Raw genomic sequence first — 21,247 nt, forward strand, 5'->3', positions numbered from 1 at the left:
ATTCTGCGGAGTCATTTATTAATGTGTGTTTGGGCCGAGGCAATAAAACTGTTCCCACTGTGTTGCAAAACGAACATATTTCATGAACGTGTCTCTTTACTTTCTCTTTACGCTGCACTTGTCCACAGCATATGTTTTTAGTTTTAAGAAATCAGTAAAAAGGTTACGGTGCCACTTTATTGTTTGACTTGTGTGACAATCACTTACTTTTTGTTTGACAATTGTGGGAATTGCGGGTGCTTTCGGTCGGGCGGGTCATGCTAACCCATTTTGCGAAAACCTGGTGTCATCAGTGAATATCAGTATGAATATTCCATTTATATCATTTTCATTTTACGCCAAAAGTGCATCTTATATATTTATTGACGTTGTTGTTTTATATTTAAGCTTTCATATGCACCTTGTAGAGTTAACTGACACGAGTATGGAATGATCACATGGTTCATCGTGTCCTGAAGACTACGAAGGTGATTATTAGTACTAAATTAAGTTGCTATTATCATTGTGTAAACACTGTGTAAAATAGACTTTCAAGAATTGTAATGGGACGTCATAAACTGATCTTGAGTTAGCAGTGACGTCACTGCCATTATTCAGGTCATCCCTTCAGTAAAAGGTGACTAACGGGATCGGGTGGTCAGGCTCACTGACTTGGTTGATGCATGTCATCGATCCCAATTGCGTGGATCGATGCTCATGATATCAGTTCAATGGATTGTCTGGTCCAGAATCGATTATTTACAGACCGACGTCATATATATAGCTTGCATATTGCTGAGTGCGGCGTTAAACAACAAACCAACCATCATGTAACGCATATTTGAGAACATTTTGAACACGGCTAGCGTGTAATACTGATTTGATAGTTTTGTCATCCAAGTTGAATCCAAGTTGAATATTACTCATTCAAGTTTGCAAGTAATGTTAAATTTAATGTCTTTGGAGGCGTGTTCCATATTTCATTTCTGTTATTTTATCATTCCAAACCAAATCATGATGTAAACCTAAAGCAGAGGTATAGTATATATTTTTATTACTTGTGAACAAGTTACCTTAGCTCAAGTACGCAAATGTGTTTTGCAACTGTACATGGATATCCCTCAAGCACCTGTGTACGTGCGTATGTGTATCTGTATTTTAATTTACAGTTTGCAGGTACATGTTACTGTAATTTATTGCCCATTTCTAATATCCTTTACATAAAGGGTTTTACCACGAGTGTTATAATATGGAAAATACTGACACTGTTACTTCAGATGAAAAACCGATCTATTTTTGACTGGAACCAGGCATAGGTTTATAACAAGAAGTTTTCGTCACATTGTTACAAAAAATAGAGCGAAACACAAATGGATGACGCCACTAGAAGCATGGACATTAACAAGATAATGATAATGATTCTGATGCAATGTTTCCTGAAATGATTTTGGATATTTGTATGTGCTGATCAGGGATAACAGTTAGTATTCACTGACTAGAGTGAGTGAGGGAGTTTGGTTTTACGCCGCTCTTAGCAATATTCCAGCAATATCACGGCGGGGGACACCAGAAATGGGCTTCACATATTGTACCCATGTCGGGAATCGAACCCGGGTCTTCGGCGTGACGAGCGAACGCTTTAACCACTAGGCTACCTCACTGACTAGACGTTTCACTACTGGGCAAAACCCATGAACACATGTATGGTAGTGACAAACAAAGAACCATTATCATTGCAAATCAGAGATTCGAAGCCTTATATCTTATGACTCTACAACACCTCAGGGAAGCGACTATCCACAACGAATTGTGGCGCCTCGGCCCGGGCGACTGGCTTACTCGTGCCACAAAAAGTATGTAACAACAATTGTAGGTCTTGAAAAACAAACATACAAGTAGACTTCGTGAACAGTACCGTTTATTTCGGTGGAACAACCAACAAGGATTAACTCAACACGTCATTCGGCTACGGAACACGTTGGTTGAGTAATGTGAGTATCCTACAGATTTGCACGATCGGAACAACAGCATATAAGCCGTAGAGTTATCACAACCGGAACCAAAGATGCCAGGAGTTTGGAAGTGTCAACATTGAGGGCCACTACATGTACAGGAACATGTTTACAAGAACTGTAACGACCAGTGACGTCATCGCAAACGTCACGCGATCCGCAACACTCACACCTGTAACGGAACAACAATAGGTCATGACATAAATATAATACATAATATGAGCCGGTCCTCAGCATCCTTAATTTAATACTGAATATGACTTTGTACGTCATGTAGGCATAAACTTGCTCTAGGAATATCATGTATATTGTGTGTATAAGTCTCATATTTCTACAGAAGTTATATTAGTGATTTGGTTTGTTTCAACACATGAAATGCCGTACGAGCATGATGGCTGAACGAGGATATAATGCGGCAAAGCGTAGGGTTATAGTAGTGATGTTCACACACACTCATTTCAGTGGTCTGAGGGACAACAATACTTACACATGGCGCTGGTTGTTGTGGTGTTAGTGTCAGTCAGAAGAGCTGCCTGGGTTGTGGCAGTACACCCTGGCTCGGTAATGGTGGTGATGGCAGAGAGGCAAGTCTTAAGTGTAGTCAGTACACTGTTGGAAAAGAAATAATATAAGTACGTTGGAAACGATCATATTTTGACAACTCCTCAGGGAAGCTTATTTGTGCCGCCAAAAGTATGTGACAACAATTGTAGGTCTTGAAAAACAAACATACAAGTATTTTCAAAAGTGTGGTGAAAGAGTAACATACCATAGGCTGAGCTTCTCAGATTTGTTATCTTGGTCTCTACGCCAGTAGCCAGAGCTACTACAGTGGTGGAACCATCACAGGCCAATGCTGTCTTCCCCTTCAAGCACGCGAAGTAAGGAGTGGTGGCGTGTGGATATATCGATGCCAACTTGATAACCACTGTGCTTGGCGGAATTATCATTGTTACAATAGACGAAGGTGAACTCACTCATTTCTGTTACCTCCTTTACCACATATATCTTATCACGGATATAGAGATTACTTCACGAGTGTCTGTCAGGCACCATTTATCTTACAACGAGTTGTTTCAAAACGTATCTAACAAGCGATGTATACTTTAAAACGTTTTGAAAGCTTCACTGAGCCCTTGAATGTTGTAACCTTGATAAAAAAAACTTCCGAGCGTTAAAATCCTTCCGAGACACTTAAAATACATATACAATATTTATTTGAACATGCCGTATTTAGACAGGTTTGGATTTCATTAATATGATGTATTCACTATTTAGGAAAACATTTCTTTCGCCTCTGTTCTTGTAGCACATTGTAACAGTTGCTATTGAGATTTTTAATAAATAAGATATCTCTGCAAAAAGCATGGTCGATTGTACGATTCCGATAAAAGTATGATTATGTGTTTATGAATAGTCATCCCACTGTTTAGGAAGTTCTTGTGTACATACAGATAAAATAGCATTTACATTCCGCTCAGACATTACATAAAAACATTCATGCAGTACAACTGTTAAATTAAATCCGCAAATAATCATGCAACGATTACGTCTAAAATCTAACGTTGATACCATTTTGAAGCAAATCACATAGGGTCAGATAAAAACAAATAATTTATACAAATAAATCAAATACACACAATTTAATGTATATTTGAGCAAAGTAGACGAAGAGTTGCCGTGAACTGAACCGTTTATTTCGACGGAACAACTGACATCAGTCAGGAGCTCAACATGTAATCTAGGTAAAGAACACGAGAATTGAAGCGTGCAAGTGTCTTTGACCTAATAAAATATGATATCTGTCGAAAAACGATAGTGTTACAATAAACACCATCTTGGAGCTTTTAAAAATAAGAATGGAATTGTGACTATTGGTACTAATTTCAAGCAGTGATAAGCATTTGTTCTGTAGTCATTTGGACACTTCAATCCTTCATATACCACGCTTGTATATTTCAGAGCTAAGGATTTTCATACAAAGGATTATAATTATGATTACACACGAAGATGTTGTTTTTACAAACATTCTCTTTGATAGTAGAGCAGGAACTCGAAAGTGATTAATAATGTATCAAACGGAGCGAATTGTCTTCATTCTGTTGTCATGAGGGGAAAGTTGTTACTGCATGTAGCGAGAAAGGACTATGGGAATCAGCAGAAGTTGTGCAAGAAAAGTAACACGGTTTCCTCCTGATTCTGCAAAGACAAGAAAAGAAGTTGCAAGTATATTTGACAATACATTGTGAATGTATCCAACAAAATAATGGGCTACAATTACTGCAGCTACTTGCTGTCATAAAACGTATTGATCCCGCAAATCCCTATGCTCGTTAGTTCACAGTAACACATATTATCAGATGTTATACAATCTAAAGCTGCTTTTTAGGGTATCAGAGTCTGAAATGAAACAAAGTCACTTCTTTCACTGGTATGTATCTTGCTTTGACCGATTATTGGCCATGTGTACTGTAGTGAGGTTCACAAACCACCATTTGATAAACCGTTTCTTTCTTTAAACAGCAACGACCGAACGACAGTTATTTCTTCTTTCATTTGTTCTATCTACAATAGGTTTAAGTCTGCATTGTAGATAAAGTATATTTGCATTGGGAATATAAGAAAAGGACATATAATGCATACATTCGTTGTGCACAAAGTGTCCCGGTATAGCCAGGTGTGCAATCACACTTTACAGTGGTGCCATCTGTATTGCAGGTTCCGTGAGTGCCACACTCACTACCCCCGCTAGTACACGGTGCTGAAAAGTAGTAGATGTATGACCTCAAGTGACAATGTGACAATATGAAGACGTGTGATAGTATTCAGAAATAGCTCTAAGTTTATGGCGACTTTACGACATAATTTACAGTTTTCGACAACGGCTTTAAGAATATATTACTAAAAAATCAATTTACAGGATACTTCGCATTCTACTGATATTTAAATTATAGTAATTGGTTTTAGTTTGGTTTGTTGTTTTACGCCGCACTCAGCAATATTCTAGCTATCGGCGGTCTGTAAATAATGGAGTCTGGACCAGACAATCCAGTGATTTACATCATGAACATCGATCCACGCACTTGGGATCGATGACATACATCAACTAAGTCAGAGAGCCTGACCACCCGATCCCGTTAGTCGCCTCTTTCGACATGTATAGTCGCCTTTTACGGCAAGCATGAATTGCTGAAGACTTTATCTACCCCGGATCTTCAAGGGTTCAATATTTATTGAGGTAAGTAACGATATTAGCCAATGTTCTACATTACTCACTAATCAAATGGGTGAAATTGCGGTTGAGGAAATGTACGTCTTTATGTTATAGTAATTACGGAGTGCAGTGTTTCTGTACTATTTTGACCACATTGAATGACACTGCCTTATTCTTTGTTTAGCAATTTACATCTTATCAGTCTTAAGTACACGTATTATACTAAAACATGTTTATATTTGTGATCGTTTAGCAATGTTGTCCCTTTCTTAAACATTCTATAACAAAATGAAGATTTGTAATAAAAACGATATGCTCTAAATTTGATGCTTAAAATAATTTATCGATGGAATACCTCTGAGTATTCTGAAAAACTACGCACAGTATATCGGCTATCTGCCAGTATTTCATCTCAGTGAAGGAGGTATTCAGGATCATGTGTTACAGTGCAAAGTGCCCAGCAAGGCTGGCATTTGTACATATCTATCAAGACAATAACTTCGGAAACAAAGATGACATAAACAAGAGTCTTATTGATTATATCATGATTCCCTCCCATTTGCAGAGTAACGCCAGTGCCGGTGAAGTGCTGTTCACTAGTTACGATATATCTGATCACTTACCATTTGTAGCGAACGATATATCTGATCACTTACCATTTGTAGCGAACGATATATCTGATCACTTACCATTTGTAGCGAACAATCCTACTACTGGAGAAAAATGTGTTCCTAAATGTGTTTCTAAAATTGAGATTTCGTCATAAGATATGTGTCTTCATACACTGTTAAACAATGCATATAGTTGTTCACCAATAGATATGGAGGGTGGTATTGTATCATTTTAATTGTTTTTTTAAATGATGCTAGTAGTCAGTCAATACCAGTTTCAAGGCTTATCTAAAGCCTTACTGAAAACAGGATGGGCTACATGAAGACCATTATGACACGCGAGTTGCAATGCGGAGATGGTTAGGCGAGGATTAGCCAAGAGGACTTCTTTCGATTTGTGTACACAATTCCAGCTAATATTCTGACGTGATGCTTGTTATATCAAGAATTGAAAGAAGAAATATAGTATGTAATAAGAATTGGACCCAGAAATAAAATGTTTAAGAATGTCACTTTTGCAAATGATTTCTGTCACTGTGTCATCTGTGAATGTGGACTTTCATAGTGAGATGTTTTTTCTTATGTTGAAACGAATGTAAACATAGAGATGATACAAGACCAAGTAATGTTAGCATTATTTCTTAATGCAGATAACGATGATACTGATGAAATAACATGGCATTTTACATCAAGGTTGGTTTGTTGTTTAACAACTGAAGTAGATGATGTGTGATATTATAATGATGCTAGATAGTATTCACAAAGACAAAGATCTATAAGTGTAGCGACTTTACGTCATTATATAAAGTTTTCGACTACGGCTCTAACAATATATTACTAAAATATCCATTAACGGGATACTTCGCATAACTGTACAGATATTTATTTTATAGTACATGTGGCTCACTGTTACCGAAACCAGCAATATGAATATCGTATACATTAAATATTAAACAAAATATATCAATCTTTGAAATTGGATTTAAACTGTTCTTAGTTAAGTCTTCGTATTTTGCTTTTGCAAATTTCAATTGATGAAATATGTTCAAAAACGTCGTACCGGTTGTACACGTGGCGCCGGTGTATCCATCAGTGCAGGTGCAGGAATAGATAGTGCCGGTGTCCCGGTATAAACTCTCCCCCGTACAAATTCTCCCCCCGGAGATTTTATACCGGTACAGATTCTCCCCCGGAGAATCTGTTCTGAAATAAAATCTCCCCCGGGCGGATATGTTTCGCGCCCCCCTCAGTATAAAGTCTCCCCCTGATTATTCGGTTTGTTGCAATGTCTTTAAGTACTATATTCTTTAAAGAGTTATCTTTAATGTAAGGAGGGTTACTTTAAAAAATAGATTTTGAAATATGGTCATAATGAATTGATATTTCAGCATATTTTATTTGGTAACTGTACCTTCCATCCTAAAATAATTAAAAGACATAATCATACCAAACAAATTTGAATGAAATGACTTAATGTAACAAATACATGTACGGTTACTGTTGTAACAGAATTCAGAAATCTTATTAATCCTCGCAAACATTCGGTTTTAACACTAACTACGTAAAAACTGTCAATATATCCACGCGCGCCTCCAGCCCAGGCTGTCCGTTAATACTCTGATTTTAGATCTAAAATATATTCCTTAATACAGGCTACGTATACGATATGAAAATGGTATCAGTGTAATATCAGTTGCTAGAATATCATGGTGCAAGCAGGTTTCTGTTAAACATACAACATCATAACTATCTAATTCAGCACTGATAAAATCTACTTTGTCTTTAAGACTGCGTACGTTTAGATATATAATCTTTAAATCTGGACTATGCAAAGGTCCTGGATTCGGATGGATATCATTGCAACAGAAGAGAAAAAGTAAAACTAAGAATGATAATCGGAAATTATATAAGCAAAGTAACCCAAAATATAGAGAAATGTGTATCATCTTCCCGAAATGATTAGCATGTAGAATAGATGCAAAAACACCCACTATCAGCCTGGATTGAACAACATCAACCGGCATCGACAAAGCAAAGTGATCATGTAATTGTTACAATCGGGCTGGCGGTGAATCTGAGAAGGGATTCATACGTTATATACAACTTAAAAAAAATATGATTATGAAAAACGAAAGGAAAAGTGCCCCCCCCCCCCCCCCCCCGCTCCCCCCTCCCACACCCGAAAAGAACCCCCCCCCCCCCCCCCCGCATAATCCATAAAAATAAAAATCAACAAATAAAAACAAACAAACACACACACACACAAGTAACTAAATGTATGTTTAGATTAATATATAACCCAGAAAAAATAAAGGAGAGAAAAAAATAAATAAAAAATACAAAAACAAATAAACATTAAAACCTAGAGGAATATGAAAATGTGTAATGCTAAAGCACGAAGACACGATAAACTGTACCAACATTACAATGTTCCCCGTTATGCATGCTTTACCTGGATTACATACGGGTGATCTAAGTTAGAAATATATGACTGATATAAATTCTTTAAACACAGTAATATCGAATATGCTTGGATTATCTTTTTTTTCAAATGTGCTCCATTCAAGAAAAGTTATATAGAATTATATATTTACTCTCCCCCATGTATTTTGCTCTTTTATGTAAAAGCTTTTCACCTTACACATTTTAATTACAGATTCCTTTGTTTTGATTTTAATGCAAACAAACCAGGCTTTTGAAATGCTATACCAAAACTATGCTTAAAAGTTTACAGAGTTTGTTGTTTCTAATACAGTTTTTGTTGTCTGTATACATTTTTTAATATACCAGTTTGAGTCTAAATGTGAACACAATCGATGGTTGAAATGTAAGTCTAAGAACAAAACATGAACTAATTCTCAAGAACTCTGATGTATAAAGTTACCTTCATCTTTGATTGACTGATGTATTTTCAATTTTTATTCAGCACTGAAGAGGCCACAGGCCTATAGAACGAAGCATTAAGTTTATGAATAATCAGCATTGATTTTGACTCCATAAACTGTCATAAAGTATTCATAAAGTATCAGGGGTCATTTCAACTTGCAAAATGATTGATATACCCCTTTATAGAGCGAGGATTGGGCTGTTTTCCCACCCGATTGACTGGTATTACAACATTCACATGGTTTAGAACGGTACAATGAATGGTAAAGCATGCAAATTACACTAATACACGATATTTCATAAGAAAACATCATATCTCCGTTAAAACATAAAACCAATATTTATGAATCTACATATTGACATAAGACTTTATCACTGTATCCAATCCCAAAATTTTAGATATAAACTTTCGGACAGTTCAGTTCAAAATTCTTCAACCTTTAATACATCACAGGATTTGTAGCTAGACGACGGAAATCTACAGTCTTGACTGTGTGTTTTCTTTGATGAGAATGTTTCTCACCGACCTTAGCGTGTAGGGGTGTGATATCATGGGCAGGAAATGACAGTGTTTTGACATTAATTAACGTGTTGGACATCCCTAATTAACCTTTACTAATTCATGTTAAACCAACACAGGATGTTTTCTGGAAGTGGACAATCGTGAATGCCATAGGGCTGACACGACACGTGTTAATAACTGTCCTAGAACTTCTAAAGTTACTAAACAATCTTTATACCTAACGACTAGCATATAAACTAAACATCGTCTCTATCCGAAGCCAGCTAAACAACCAAACAATCAAATTTCAAAAACAAACCAAATTCTTAGGACTTATTTTCGATGAACATCTCACCTGGGATGCTCACATCCAAAACCTAACAACTAAATGCAGTAAAGACCTAAACACCCTAAGATGCCTAACTGGCTCTAACTTGGGAGTTTGAATACTATTCCTGTTGTTTTTTCTGAGTTAAGGGAGAAGCCCCATCTGTCAGCCCATTGTTGTATTTTATTTAGAGATTTTTGGAGTAAATTTTGGGCCATTTTAATGCTTTTAATGCTTTTAGTGCGGATCATCCGCGACTTTTGATATGTTTAGTTTAGGGGATAGGCCATCGAATAGATCGTTTATCATTATATTGAAGAGGGTGGGGCTGAGGATACTGCCACAAAACGACCGCCACAACACGACCCTCATCCAAGCACCCTACAGCCCACATGGCAACAACACTCCCCTACAAGCAAGCACAACAACAAAACACAAACACTAAGAAATCCACAGCTACACCCATCCCGCAAACACCTACACAACCCTCCACATCACATGCCTCCCCTATGGAAACTCAAACAGCTAAACCTAATCTAACCGATGACGAAGATTTCCTCCACTACTGAGGAAACAATAGACACTACTCCAACTAAAACAAACCAAACTTCCCTCTCAGCTACAAAAAGGAAGAAAAAACTAAACCGCAAAACTCCCCAACCAGCTAACACCGAAAACCTAAATAACCCAACCTTACTTCTAGTATACATGCATAGTCAAAACTCACCAAAAGCTAGCATGAAATCCTTCCACAAAGTAGCTATCAATCTAAAATTAACCCATCTTCCCTTCTTTCTCTTTAACCTCCATCTAAAAGAAGTCACCGAATAAACTAAAAACTAAAAACTAAAAACTAAAAACTAAATCACCAATCACCAATCACCCGAACCCAATAATGGAAGGACTAAATATTTTCACTAAAAACTAAAAACTAAAAACTAAATCACCAATCACCAATCACCCGAACCCAATAATGGAAGGACTAAATATTTTTCAGTGGAACGCCAACGGACTCACCTCCCACGGCCATGAACTAAAAACTAAATTTAAACTAAATAAAGGCCCTCACATTGCTTGTATCCAGGAAACCAAATTCTCAAAAAAATCCAAATTCACACTACCTAACTACAACTCCGTTAGAACTGACAGAGCTAAACCAAAAACAAGAAGAGCCGCAGGAGGACTAATCATATTTATCAGGGAAGATATAAATTACGAAGAAATAAAAATAGACACGCCAAACCTAGAAGCCAAGGGCATTAAAATCACATTATATAACCGAAAAATAAACATCATAAATATATACCACTGGGCGGAACAAAAGTCCAACCTGAGGATCTAAACAAACTACTCAAAATAAGCGATAAATCTACTATATTCCTAGGAAACTTTAACGCTCACCATCCTACATGGAGCATAGATGATAAAATAGATAATCATGGCAAATTAATTTCCGAATGGATAGAAACAAACGACCTAGTACTCCTAAATAACAACCAACCCACGAGGTACGATAAGATAAACCAAAAAATGTCGGCTATCGACCTAACCATATGCACCGCAGATCTAGCTCAAAGTACTCTATGGGAAGTTCACGACGTCCCGCTAGGTAGTGACCACTTCCCCATAAACATAACCATAGGAAATACAAACGTACCAATCCAAACAGAAAACCAAGAACCAAAATTCCATTACAATAAAGCTAACTGGGACCAATTCCAAGATATCTGCAACGAAGCTAACTTAAACGAAATAGAAAATAATGATCCAGAAACCTATTGTAGAAACCTAACAGACTATATAATAAACGCAGCCAAAACCTCCACCCCCTTCAAAACATCTAAGACAGGCTAGGCAAACCCACGGTACCATGGTGGAATGAAGAAATAGAACAGACTAGACGAAAACGTAAATCAGCCTTCAATAAAGCAAAACGCGACTACAAACATCTAAACATAGTCCACGAACTGAACCACCAGGTTAAAAAACTAGTCCAACTAACCAAGGTATAAATAACCGTACAGATGCCAGAACGGTCTGGCGCTAAATCCACGCCATTAGAGGCTTAAAACGACATAAAAAAACCTAACATTAACAACTCAACCAACCCCGCCCAAAAAGCAAATAATCTCGCCAACCACTTTTCGGCCGTTAGCAGTAACACCAACTTCAGCCAAAAATTCCAAGATAAACTTAAAACAAAAAACAAACCCACAAAAGAACCAAACAATAACAATCTAGAAATAAACCAACCCTTCACAATGGAGGAGCTCCTCTATGTAATCCAAAACAGGAAAAAGGGCACAGCCCCAGCATTAGACCTAACTTCTTACCAAATAATTAAAAATCTCCAGCTAAAACTACTCCAGGCACTACTCAAACTATACAATCTCATCTACCTAAACGGACAGGTTCCTACTCCCTGGAAACAGGCCCTAGTCATACCAATCCCTAAACCTAATAAACCAGCTAATCAAGCTAACTCATATAAACTAATATCCCTAACTTCAAACTTATGCAAAGTAATGGAATCAATGGCTAAAAATAGATTACAACATTACCTAACCCAAAATAACATCAACTATTGAACTGCATGGCAAGTATTTATAAAACGACCGGGGGAGGAAATATTCTGGGGGGAGATTTTATTTCGTAGGGTGGGGGAGAGTTTATTTCGAGAGGGGCGGAACTGTACCGGTATAAATTCGCCGAGGGGAGATTTTATTCTGGGGGCGAATATATTTCGTGACACCGGTAGTGTCACAGCTACCGTGGGACCCACATTCATTTCCACTGGCGGTGCAAACAGGTGCTGGAAAAATGGCAACAATTTCAGTTGTCCATTACACACAATTAACCAATGAACGAACCGATAGTTCAACTACCTAATCTAGACTTTTATAGCTTCTTTAATTAGAAAATATATGAATCCAGCTATAAGACGGTGGTCTGTAAATAATCGAGTATAGACCAGACAATCCAGTGATTGATATCATGAATTTCAATCCAAGTAATAATTTACGTCATTATTTTAAGTTTCTGACTACTGCTTTAGCAATATATTACTGAAATATCCATTCACAGGATACTTCGCGTTGTACAGATATTTATATTGTAGTACATCGGGCTCACTGCTATCGTTACCAGCAATAATATACAGCTGACATAGAACATCATATACACGGAACATTACACAAAATATATCGATAATTTTTATTGGATTTAAGCTGTTCTTAGTTAAGTCTTCGTATTTGCTTTTGCAAATTTCAGTTGATGAAATATGTTCAAAAACGTCGTACCGGTTGTACATGTGGCGCCGGTGTATCCACCAGTGCAGGTGCAGGAATAGGTCCTGCCGCTAGTGTCACAGCTACCGTGGGAGCCACATTCATTTCCACTGGCGGTGCAAACAGGTGCTGGAAAAATATGGAAATATATTTATTTTATAGTACATGTGGCTCACTGTTACCGAAACCAGCAATAATATACAGCTAACCAGATATGAATATCATGTACATTGATATTAAACAAAATATATCTATCATTTTAATTGGATTTAAAATGTGATCAACATTAAAAATATATATTCGTATTTGGCTTTTGCAAGTGTTCCCCATAAAAAGCACATTCGCGTTTGGTCGTTAGGCTTTGGTCAAGTTCTGTCAGACTAAAATCATAACACACTCTGATATGTATGTGTCTCGCTAACCAGTGTCCATTTACTAAAGTGATAGACATATATATGTAAGAAACTTCCCTTACTCATCTAGTGTAACCATCTAAGATTTTATACATGAATGTAGATGATTTATTATATTCCTGGAGAGTATTAAAACTCCAGTTAAGATATCATGTGAACTTCCAGTATGAACAGAATCCTCAATTTTTTTCTCTCATGCGCATCAATACATTTTAATATTTATCAGGAATATGCTTCTCTATCCAGTAAATGTACCTTAACGTCAGCACATGTGTGAAACGTTTTAACTTTGTAATAACTTCACACTTTGATAGGTTCATACCACATAACACCATCTTAGCTGCGAGTCGAGAAAGTGACACACATGCTATAACTTGGGTCAACTGACTTGTATTCGGTGAATTACATGCCACATTCAAATCCAGTTTGGATTAGAGAAAATATTAAAAAAGAAGGAACTATATAACATACACAGGTTTTAGACAGACCAGGCGACTGTGGTAGACAGTGGGTAAAATTGTTTGTAGCAATATCAGGCCATTGCACCCACGTGTGTATCATTCTGATATTTACAGAACTAGCTTATACTAGATTTGATTCTCCTGAACATACGTTCAGGTACTAATATATTTATCTGTCTCAATTTTATATGTGAGGCATGTGTGGCCGGTTCAGGTAATGCGCCACAATTAACTGTTCAGAGTTGTGTCAAGGGTTTGAATCCAGGAATTGTCCTGCTTTCATCCGTGTTTCGTCAGCACTATATTGATGGTCTTTTGGACCCACCAAAGTGGTAAACGTATGAGAGATGCATTACCCACAACACGCCTAACACGCCTTAGTTGGGTGAAATACTGTTCAGAATAGGGGGTTAAATTTTTTAAAGCCCCTTGTACAAGTACTTTAGAACATGTTCATTAAACTGATCATATATTTCTGTTTAGTGATTTGAATTATTATCATGAATCTCAAAGTATAAATATAATAAATACAATGTAGGATTCCAATTGAAACATACATACATGAAATCCTGCAATAAATGAAAGCTTTTCATCATAAATGGGAATATGACATGATGGTTCATACTGTAACCTATTTTGTGTGCAAATGTGTAATCTGTTACGTTGTTACCTGTTGTACAGTCATCCCCTGAGTATCCGTCTGTACACACACATGGTGCGGAAGTGTCAGGACAGGTACCGTGGGCGCCACAAGCGGCGTCGTCAACACAGTTGGCAGCTTTGACATCCCTGATCACAGCAAGGATCATCACGACTGAAAGTACAACATATTGCGCCGTCATAATACACTTGTATTTTCAGTAATGATACTATGACAAAACTATTAACACCACATATATCAAGTTCCGTGTTTTGATGCATCTCACAATAGATTTGGTGGATGCTACATTCTAAAGACATACTATCTGAAATAAGATGAGAATTTAGGTAAACTGTTCGAATAGTTATATGAGCCGCTTGTACTGTGAACTATTCCCTCGAATTTATAAACTCGTTTGATTAATCTCCATAGCGTACATCTGTGACCAGGAAATATTTATGGAAATATTGACAAATAAACATAGGAAGAGGGGGTCAGGTGACATTGAATGAAATATGGTAAATGTGTCATTATTCTGCGTGTACTGTTTACCAATACAATGAACTTCAAGAAAAGTGTTTCGGATTTAACATCGTGTGCAAAGAAGGCATTAATTCATGTAATGTCTGTCTCGCCGAAAGAGGGAAATTTTACACCGAATGTATTATTTAAATTTTTGAATGCCTAAATCCAACCAAGCCTGTTATGTGATCAGAAGTATGGGGATTTCAGCGAAACGATTGTCTCGAAAAGCTTTGTTTGTTTGTTGTTTGACGCCGCATTTTGCAATATTACAGCTATATGACGGCGGTCTGTGAAATAATCGAGTCTAGACCAGACAATCCAGTGATTGACATCATGAGTATCGATCCACGCAATTGGGATTGATGACATGTATCAACGAAGTCAGCGAGCCTGACCACCCGATCCCGTAAGTCGCCTTTTACGACAAGCATAGTCGCCTTATACGGCAAGTATGGGTTGCTGAAGACCTATTGTACCCCGGATCTTCACGGGTCTGTAAAACATTCTTACACCCATCAACACCCAATTGTATGGTCCATGGAGGGTGTGGCAGATACCCGTTAAAGAGGCCCTAAATGCATTAAATATCTTTGACTTTGAGTGCAGTTGACTGCAGTTCGATGTTTGGGTAAAAGTTCGTCAGCTTTCACATACAGCCTGTCAAGGGGAGAGGTCCTAAAGGCTCCACGACAGTGACTTCGGCCTTGATGGCGTATGGAGTCTTATATTTGTAAGTTGCTTTTTCAGGCTCCACCATCGATATTGGAAACATAATCCAGCTTATAGAGGTATAAATGACCATTACAAGCGATTGGGAGCGGACCGAGCCAAACCCCACTTGACGGGCCCATTTTTGAAGTTTGAAGTCAACACCTAGTTCGTACCTCTCTTTTTATCGCATGCATATTCTTACTGCAATAAGAAATTTTAGAATCATCTATGAAATGGGACCATGAAAACAAGTGATCCAAGCTTTTGTGAGACTACAAACTGTGATGTATATAAATGGGACAGATAGCATGCTGCCCTGACGGATGCCCCTGCGGATTTAAATTCTCGATTGAAATGATCAGACAGTGTAGAGCCCACCCCTACTTGAAAGTGTCTGGGAGTTCAAGACATAAAGTAAGATAATCTGGCCATCAATCCAACCTCATCTTAATGTTTTGAAAGACCGTGTTCGTATACCTTCTCTCAGTCGAAAACAAAATGACAAAGCATGTTGTCTGCTGGCAATGGATTTTTAAAATGATCTTAAGCGCACCAAAGGGTCAATGGTACTATAAGCCATTCAAAGACTTAGTTCTTATGTCTTTTTCTTGTTACTAAAGAGGTTATCTCCAGTACCAGACTAACCGAGTGGTGACCATGCGTTCCATGGTTTTACGACCACATCTAGTCATAGATAGACGGCGGTAATTGGACGGATCAGTATGCTTTTGTACAGGAATGATAATAGCATGATGCATCAAAGGAGAAACAATTCTAGTTGTCCTTATTTCAAATATATATATCAAATATATTGAGTAGCGTTTCCAAACAAGAATCGTACCAGTGTACCCGGAGCTGAGAGTGAATCTTTCTCGTTTTTTCCACCTTTCTTTAGCTTATCTATGTCAAACCATTATTTGAGGGCTTGCACAGGACTCGAATGATTTCGTATACATGTAATTGACCCGAAAATAGTAGTATGGGTTCAGGAACATTGCTGAGAGGGACAGAGTTTAGTTTTTCAGTACATAATGTACAGTTTGTAATAAAGGCCAAGATTGTACCTTGATGAAGGTGGTTCATCAGCGAGATTGATATCCAGAAGTATTGATATCAGCCATTTACAATTTAAACGCGTTTCAAAGATTTTGATTTATGAGAAAAAGATAAAGGACATAGTATGTTCCAGTGGAAGGATGCATAAAAGTATTATACGCATCATAGAAAATGCAAAAATACCAGTGTTTAAAGGTAAAATTTTCGATAACTATTCCCTTATTATTGGTATCAGTACACCCCCATAGAGGATAATGGTCATTGCAATCGTCCATGATTATAATCGAGTCTGGACCAGACAATCCTGTGATTGACATGAGCAACGATCAACGCAAATGGGATCCGATGATAGCATCAACCAAATCAGCGTTGTTCATGATGTCAATCAATTGATTGTGTGGTATAGACTCGATTTTTTACAGACCGCCGTCATACAGCTGGAATATTGCTGAGTACGGCGTTAAACAACAAACAATCAACCAAACATTCAGGAAATATTCAACAGGTTTTGAGTTCCGGTCCGGAAACGAGCACTTCCCCAATTTGTAGTTTCGGTCTAATCGTCGTGAAAACAACTAAAATTATACAAAAATTTAATAAAAAATTTCAAATCATCAAAAGGCACTCGCTCACCACTACAACTACATGTACAATGTGTCTGTTCATCTTTCCGAAATTTAAATCACAATTTGTGTCATGCTTTGAAGGTATATTATGCTATTTCTAGAATTTTCATTTCATTGTTGAAAATGTTTTAAGAACCCACTGGGCACGTAGCGATGGCAGTATATAAAACAACCGACTTTCCAACACACTAACAGACTATTTGTAGTAAATAATGTACATTTACCTGAAATATATAACGTCTCCAAACATCTATGAATCAGACTTAATTTCTAGTATTCATGATAGTCATAAAATATACTTCGATATCACGCCTCGCAACGACTAAGGTATGAATAAAACAACTGATAAATATTTTTGTTTAACATTGGAACATCGAGTGTACAAAATCGAACACAGTTCGTCATTAAACTGCCTAAAATTGCTGGGAACACTAGAATTTGTCTGATTACTGTCACTTATATTATTCATAACTCCAAATGGATATCATGTTAAGTAAATGACGTAAATGTTAGATACCAAAGCAAATAAACAACTTACCCAGAAGAAGCACCATCATGCCAAATTTAAACATAACTTGTAATGTTTGCCTGAGAACGGTTTCTTCGTCTGGACGGGGAGACACTGCGAAAGAGATCAGTGCGTCCCCCTATTTGTAACGCCCGTCTCCATAGCACCGAAATGTTGTGTCACATGGCCTGAACATAACAGTAACATGATCTCGACAATTTCAGTATTAAGCATTTGGACATGGGATGGCATTTTACTTAGCTCTAACCTTAAAATATTTACTGATATCAATTGATAGGGGAATGAGTTTGTGTTAATGCCGCGTTGGATCGTAAATCTAAATTCAACGACATTAATCATGAAGCGACATGTTCAATAGTGTTTACGAATCATGAATATGAAGAAACAATTGTTTGTGCAGGTCACATGCATGCGTCGATCAGATGACGGCATACCACCGTGGAGAATATGCAATACAACCAAGGGCAACAGTGTCAACTACGAGGGAGACAGATCATAGGGAGATATAAGACTAAGACACTAACTATGTCCACTGATAATAGTACCAGCAATGATTCCCAGCGGATCAGTATCTCTATTAGTCTTTTGAATCATAACACCAAGTCATAGACGAGTGCACATGTGTCTGTCACACCCAGATATGTTACTCGTGACAGGCAGGACTTGGCATGACGCAACTTGCTGGTACATCTACAAAGAAGCCAACAACTCCGCGTAATTGGTGCACCTGCCCTGCTTTGTTTGATGTCTGGTGAATGATTGCAATACTGTCGTGATGTTAGTGATCTTACATATCTAGTGATGTTGCCAAGATATAGCATGTTGTACTCTCCTACGTTTACAATGAAATAATGTAGTTAAATGTGTTATACAGTGTGAAAGAATAATCAAATTTGCATCGCTAATAATATATTCTTCCATCCCAATAAAAGTCCCAAATATACTCTACAGGCATCCGAATTGTGTACTTTACCCTATGATATTAATTTATCACACTTTGACTTTATACTATTTTAAAGAGTATATAGATGATTTTCACTTTCATTTGAGGGTTTGTAAAATTCTCTATACCTCGATTATGCCAAACATAAATTATCACGTTCGACATTTGTAATCTTTTGTTTCGCTTGACGTTAGGAGGTTGATGCAGATGTGAATGCTATGTTGATAGCAGCGGGCGATATGCGCTGTTGGTGTACATCATATTACAGGTCGATATATTTCACGATTGCACCTCTCATTAACCACCTATTCAACTTAAGACGCAAACAGTGAGGGTATCTACTTTAATAAAAGGGTGTCAGTTATTGGTCACTTAGTGTGATGCTAAAACAGAATCAATTAAAATGACAAATACCACGCAAATACAACGACGTTGGTCAAATAAATACCAACACAGTCGCAGATCAGGAAGGTGTTGTCACCCTAAGACCTTGGGCGATTTTCAGAGAACCAAAGGAATGTTGTTTGTTTGTTTAACGCCGCACTCGGCAATACTTCAGCTATGTGACGGCGTTATGTAAATGATCGGTTCTGGACCAGACAATCCAAGTATTGATATCATGATCATCGATCTACGCAATTCGGATTCGATGACATGCATCAACCAAGTCACCGAGTCTGACCACCCAATCCCGTTAGTCGCCTCTTGTGCTGTTACTGTGTAAAATGACACAATTTGGGAGATGTGTGGCCCGAAGTCATCCGTCATGTTAGCTGACGATCTATGCCCTCTACCACCCCTTGTCGGTCTAGAAATTCCAGATGCTGTAACGTTACGACAGTTCGAGTATTCCAACAGAAAATGACATTGACCAATTTGGGATTCACCGCACATAACGCCTGACTATCTACAATGATGAATAATGTGTTAACCTAAGTTCAACATTACAGAACAATTTCAAGATCATCCAACTTGGCAATAAATGCTTGATGAAATCACTGCAACAAAATTTGAGACATTTTCCTTCCGAATACATTTTCATTGCGAGAACAAAATCTTCATGTAACATGGAAGCCTCCTGGCCAATTGATTGTTCACGCGACAAATAAAATCCTTTGTATAAACAAAGATATGAGCGTTGTAATTGTTTTTACATGCATTTTAGGTTTGTTTGAATATTTTGTATTCAAGGTACATGGTACAAGCCACAAAGTACTTAACTTTCAAATGATCTACTGAAGCAACATCAACGTTGTCATTAACAGGAGCAATAGGTATACATAAGTTAAACAATGAATATTACACCATGTACCAAGTGGAAACTATAAGTACAATGAAATATGACCTTTCTCACAAATGCTACCAGCAAGTATAATACTGGTAAAAGAAAACAGAGAAAAAAAATACTAGTAGTTAAATTAATCCATTCCTTTACTTGGCTTAAATAACTTTTATGTCGTATATACTCAACAATTAATTTGGTGCAGTAGTATTTTCAATTATGTTTGTTCCCTCAAGTATAGGTTCATATAAAGCTATATTTAAAACGGAAAATGAATGCGATAACCTTGCATGTACACGTGGTAAGCTTGGCAAAAGGCTTCCTGTGATGGTTTCAAAGAACGTGATGCGACCCTTGTTCAAAGATTGTTTCATCAGGGTTAGAGCATGCACTGCATTACAAAATGGTCATATACGGTGTCATCTGCATGCTGTTACGCATGATGGTACTATATTATTACGTTTACCTGATGGAATCCCATTGTTACCGCAGAGGCTAAGGCTATACCTTTAGCCTTGCAACTTATTGAACTTTCGAAAGAGACCAGTTTTATCATTTTTTCTGGTAGTTAATCCTGCTTACAGGCAATCAACAACCGTAAAACAGATCATTTGAATTTGTCCGTGGCTAACAATGACATAATCTTTTGCTTGCTTCCCACTCATGTAGACATCAAAGGAAAGTCTGAAGCAGATTCTGCAGCTAAAGCTGCTCTTTGATATCGGTATCAAGGTACATTTCGATATTTTGATCTAAAACCTGTAATTTGCCAATATGTCAGAAATATGTGGCAACGATTGTGGAATAAGCAACTATTAAATAAGCTTCATGCCATACAACCCTTGATTGGATATCATGCCCTTACAGGAGTAAGTCGTCAGGATGAAGTTGTGATCCGAAGGTGTCGCATTGAACACAATCATTTTAATCATTCTTTTTCAATTGAAGAGAGAGGATTCCTCTCAATGGTTTCCTTGTCATAAGTCCTTTGACTATCCAACAACTTTTGTTGGAATGTGCGGATTGTGCACTAATTCGTCAACTTTTCTATACTGTTCACATTATTTCTAAACTTTTCAATACCGAAGAAACTTAATTTTAGCATATGTGAGGGAAATAAAACTGTATAAGATGTAGATTATATATTTTGAAAGTCAGTTTTTACCGTTTACTGTGGTAATGGATAATGGATCTTCATTATCATTTTTATATAATGTTTTTATATAAAGGCAACTCGTTTTT

General features: G+C 37.3%; 1 protein-coding gene across 3 annotated transcripts in view; it reads right to left on the reverse strand.

The window, feature by feature from the left end:
• Positions 1 to 3,666: 3,666 nt before the first annotated feature.
• Positions 3,667 to 21,247, reverse strand: part of LOC124126172 (adhesive plaque matrix protein 2-like) — a 145,791-nt gene continuing 128,210 nt past the window's right edge. The window contains exons 1-7 of one of the 3 annotated variants that reach the window (XM_048386049.1): positions 17,790 to 17,886; positions 14,364 to 14,507; positions 12,832 to 12,948; positions 12,289 to 12,344; positions 6,877 to 6,937; positions 4,639 to 4,752; positions 3,667 to 4,190 (exon numbers count right to left, since the gene is read on the reverse strand). In XM_048386049.1, coding sequence (XP_048242006.1) covers positions 4,114 to 4,190; positions 4,639 to 4,752; positions 6,877 to 6,937; positions 12,289 to 12,344; positions 12,832 to 12,948; positions 14,364 to 14,507; positions 17,790 to 17,823 — 603 coding nt within the window. In that variant the 5' untranslated portion in view covers positions 17,824 to 17,886 and the 3' untranslated portion in view covers positions 3,667 to 4,113. Of the gene's footprint in view, positions 4,191 to 4,638; positions 4,753 to 6,876; positions 6,938 to 12,288; positions 12,345 to 12,831; positions 12,949 to 14,363; positions 14,508 to 17,789; positions 17,887 to 21,247 lie in introns of those variants that run through there. The other 2 variants (XM_048386050.1, XM_048386051.1) reach the window with 2 other exon arrangements.

The sequence above is a fragment of the Haliotis rufescens genome, unplaced genomic scaffold (genome assembly GCF_023055435.1).
Source record: "Haliotis rufescens isolate VD_foot unplaced genomic scaffold, xgHalRufe1.0.p SCAF_6, whole genome shotgun sequence".
Classification (NCBI taxonomy): Eukaryota; Metazoa; Mollusca; class Gastropoda; order Lepetellida; family Haliotidae; genus Haliotis; species Haliotis rufescens.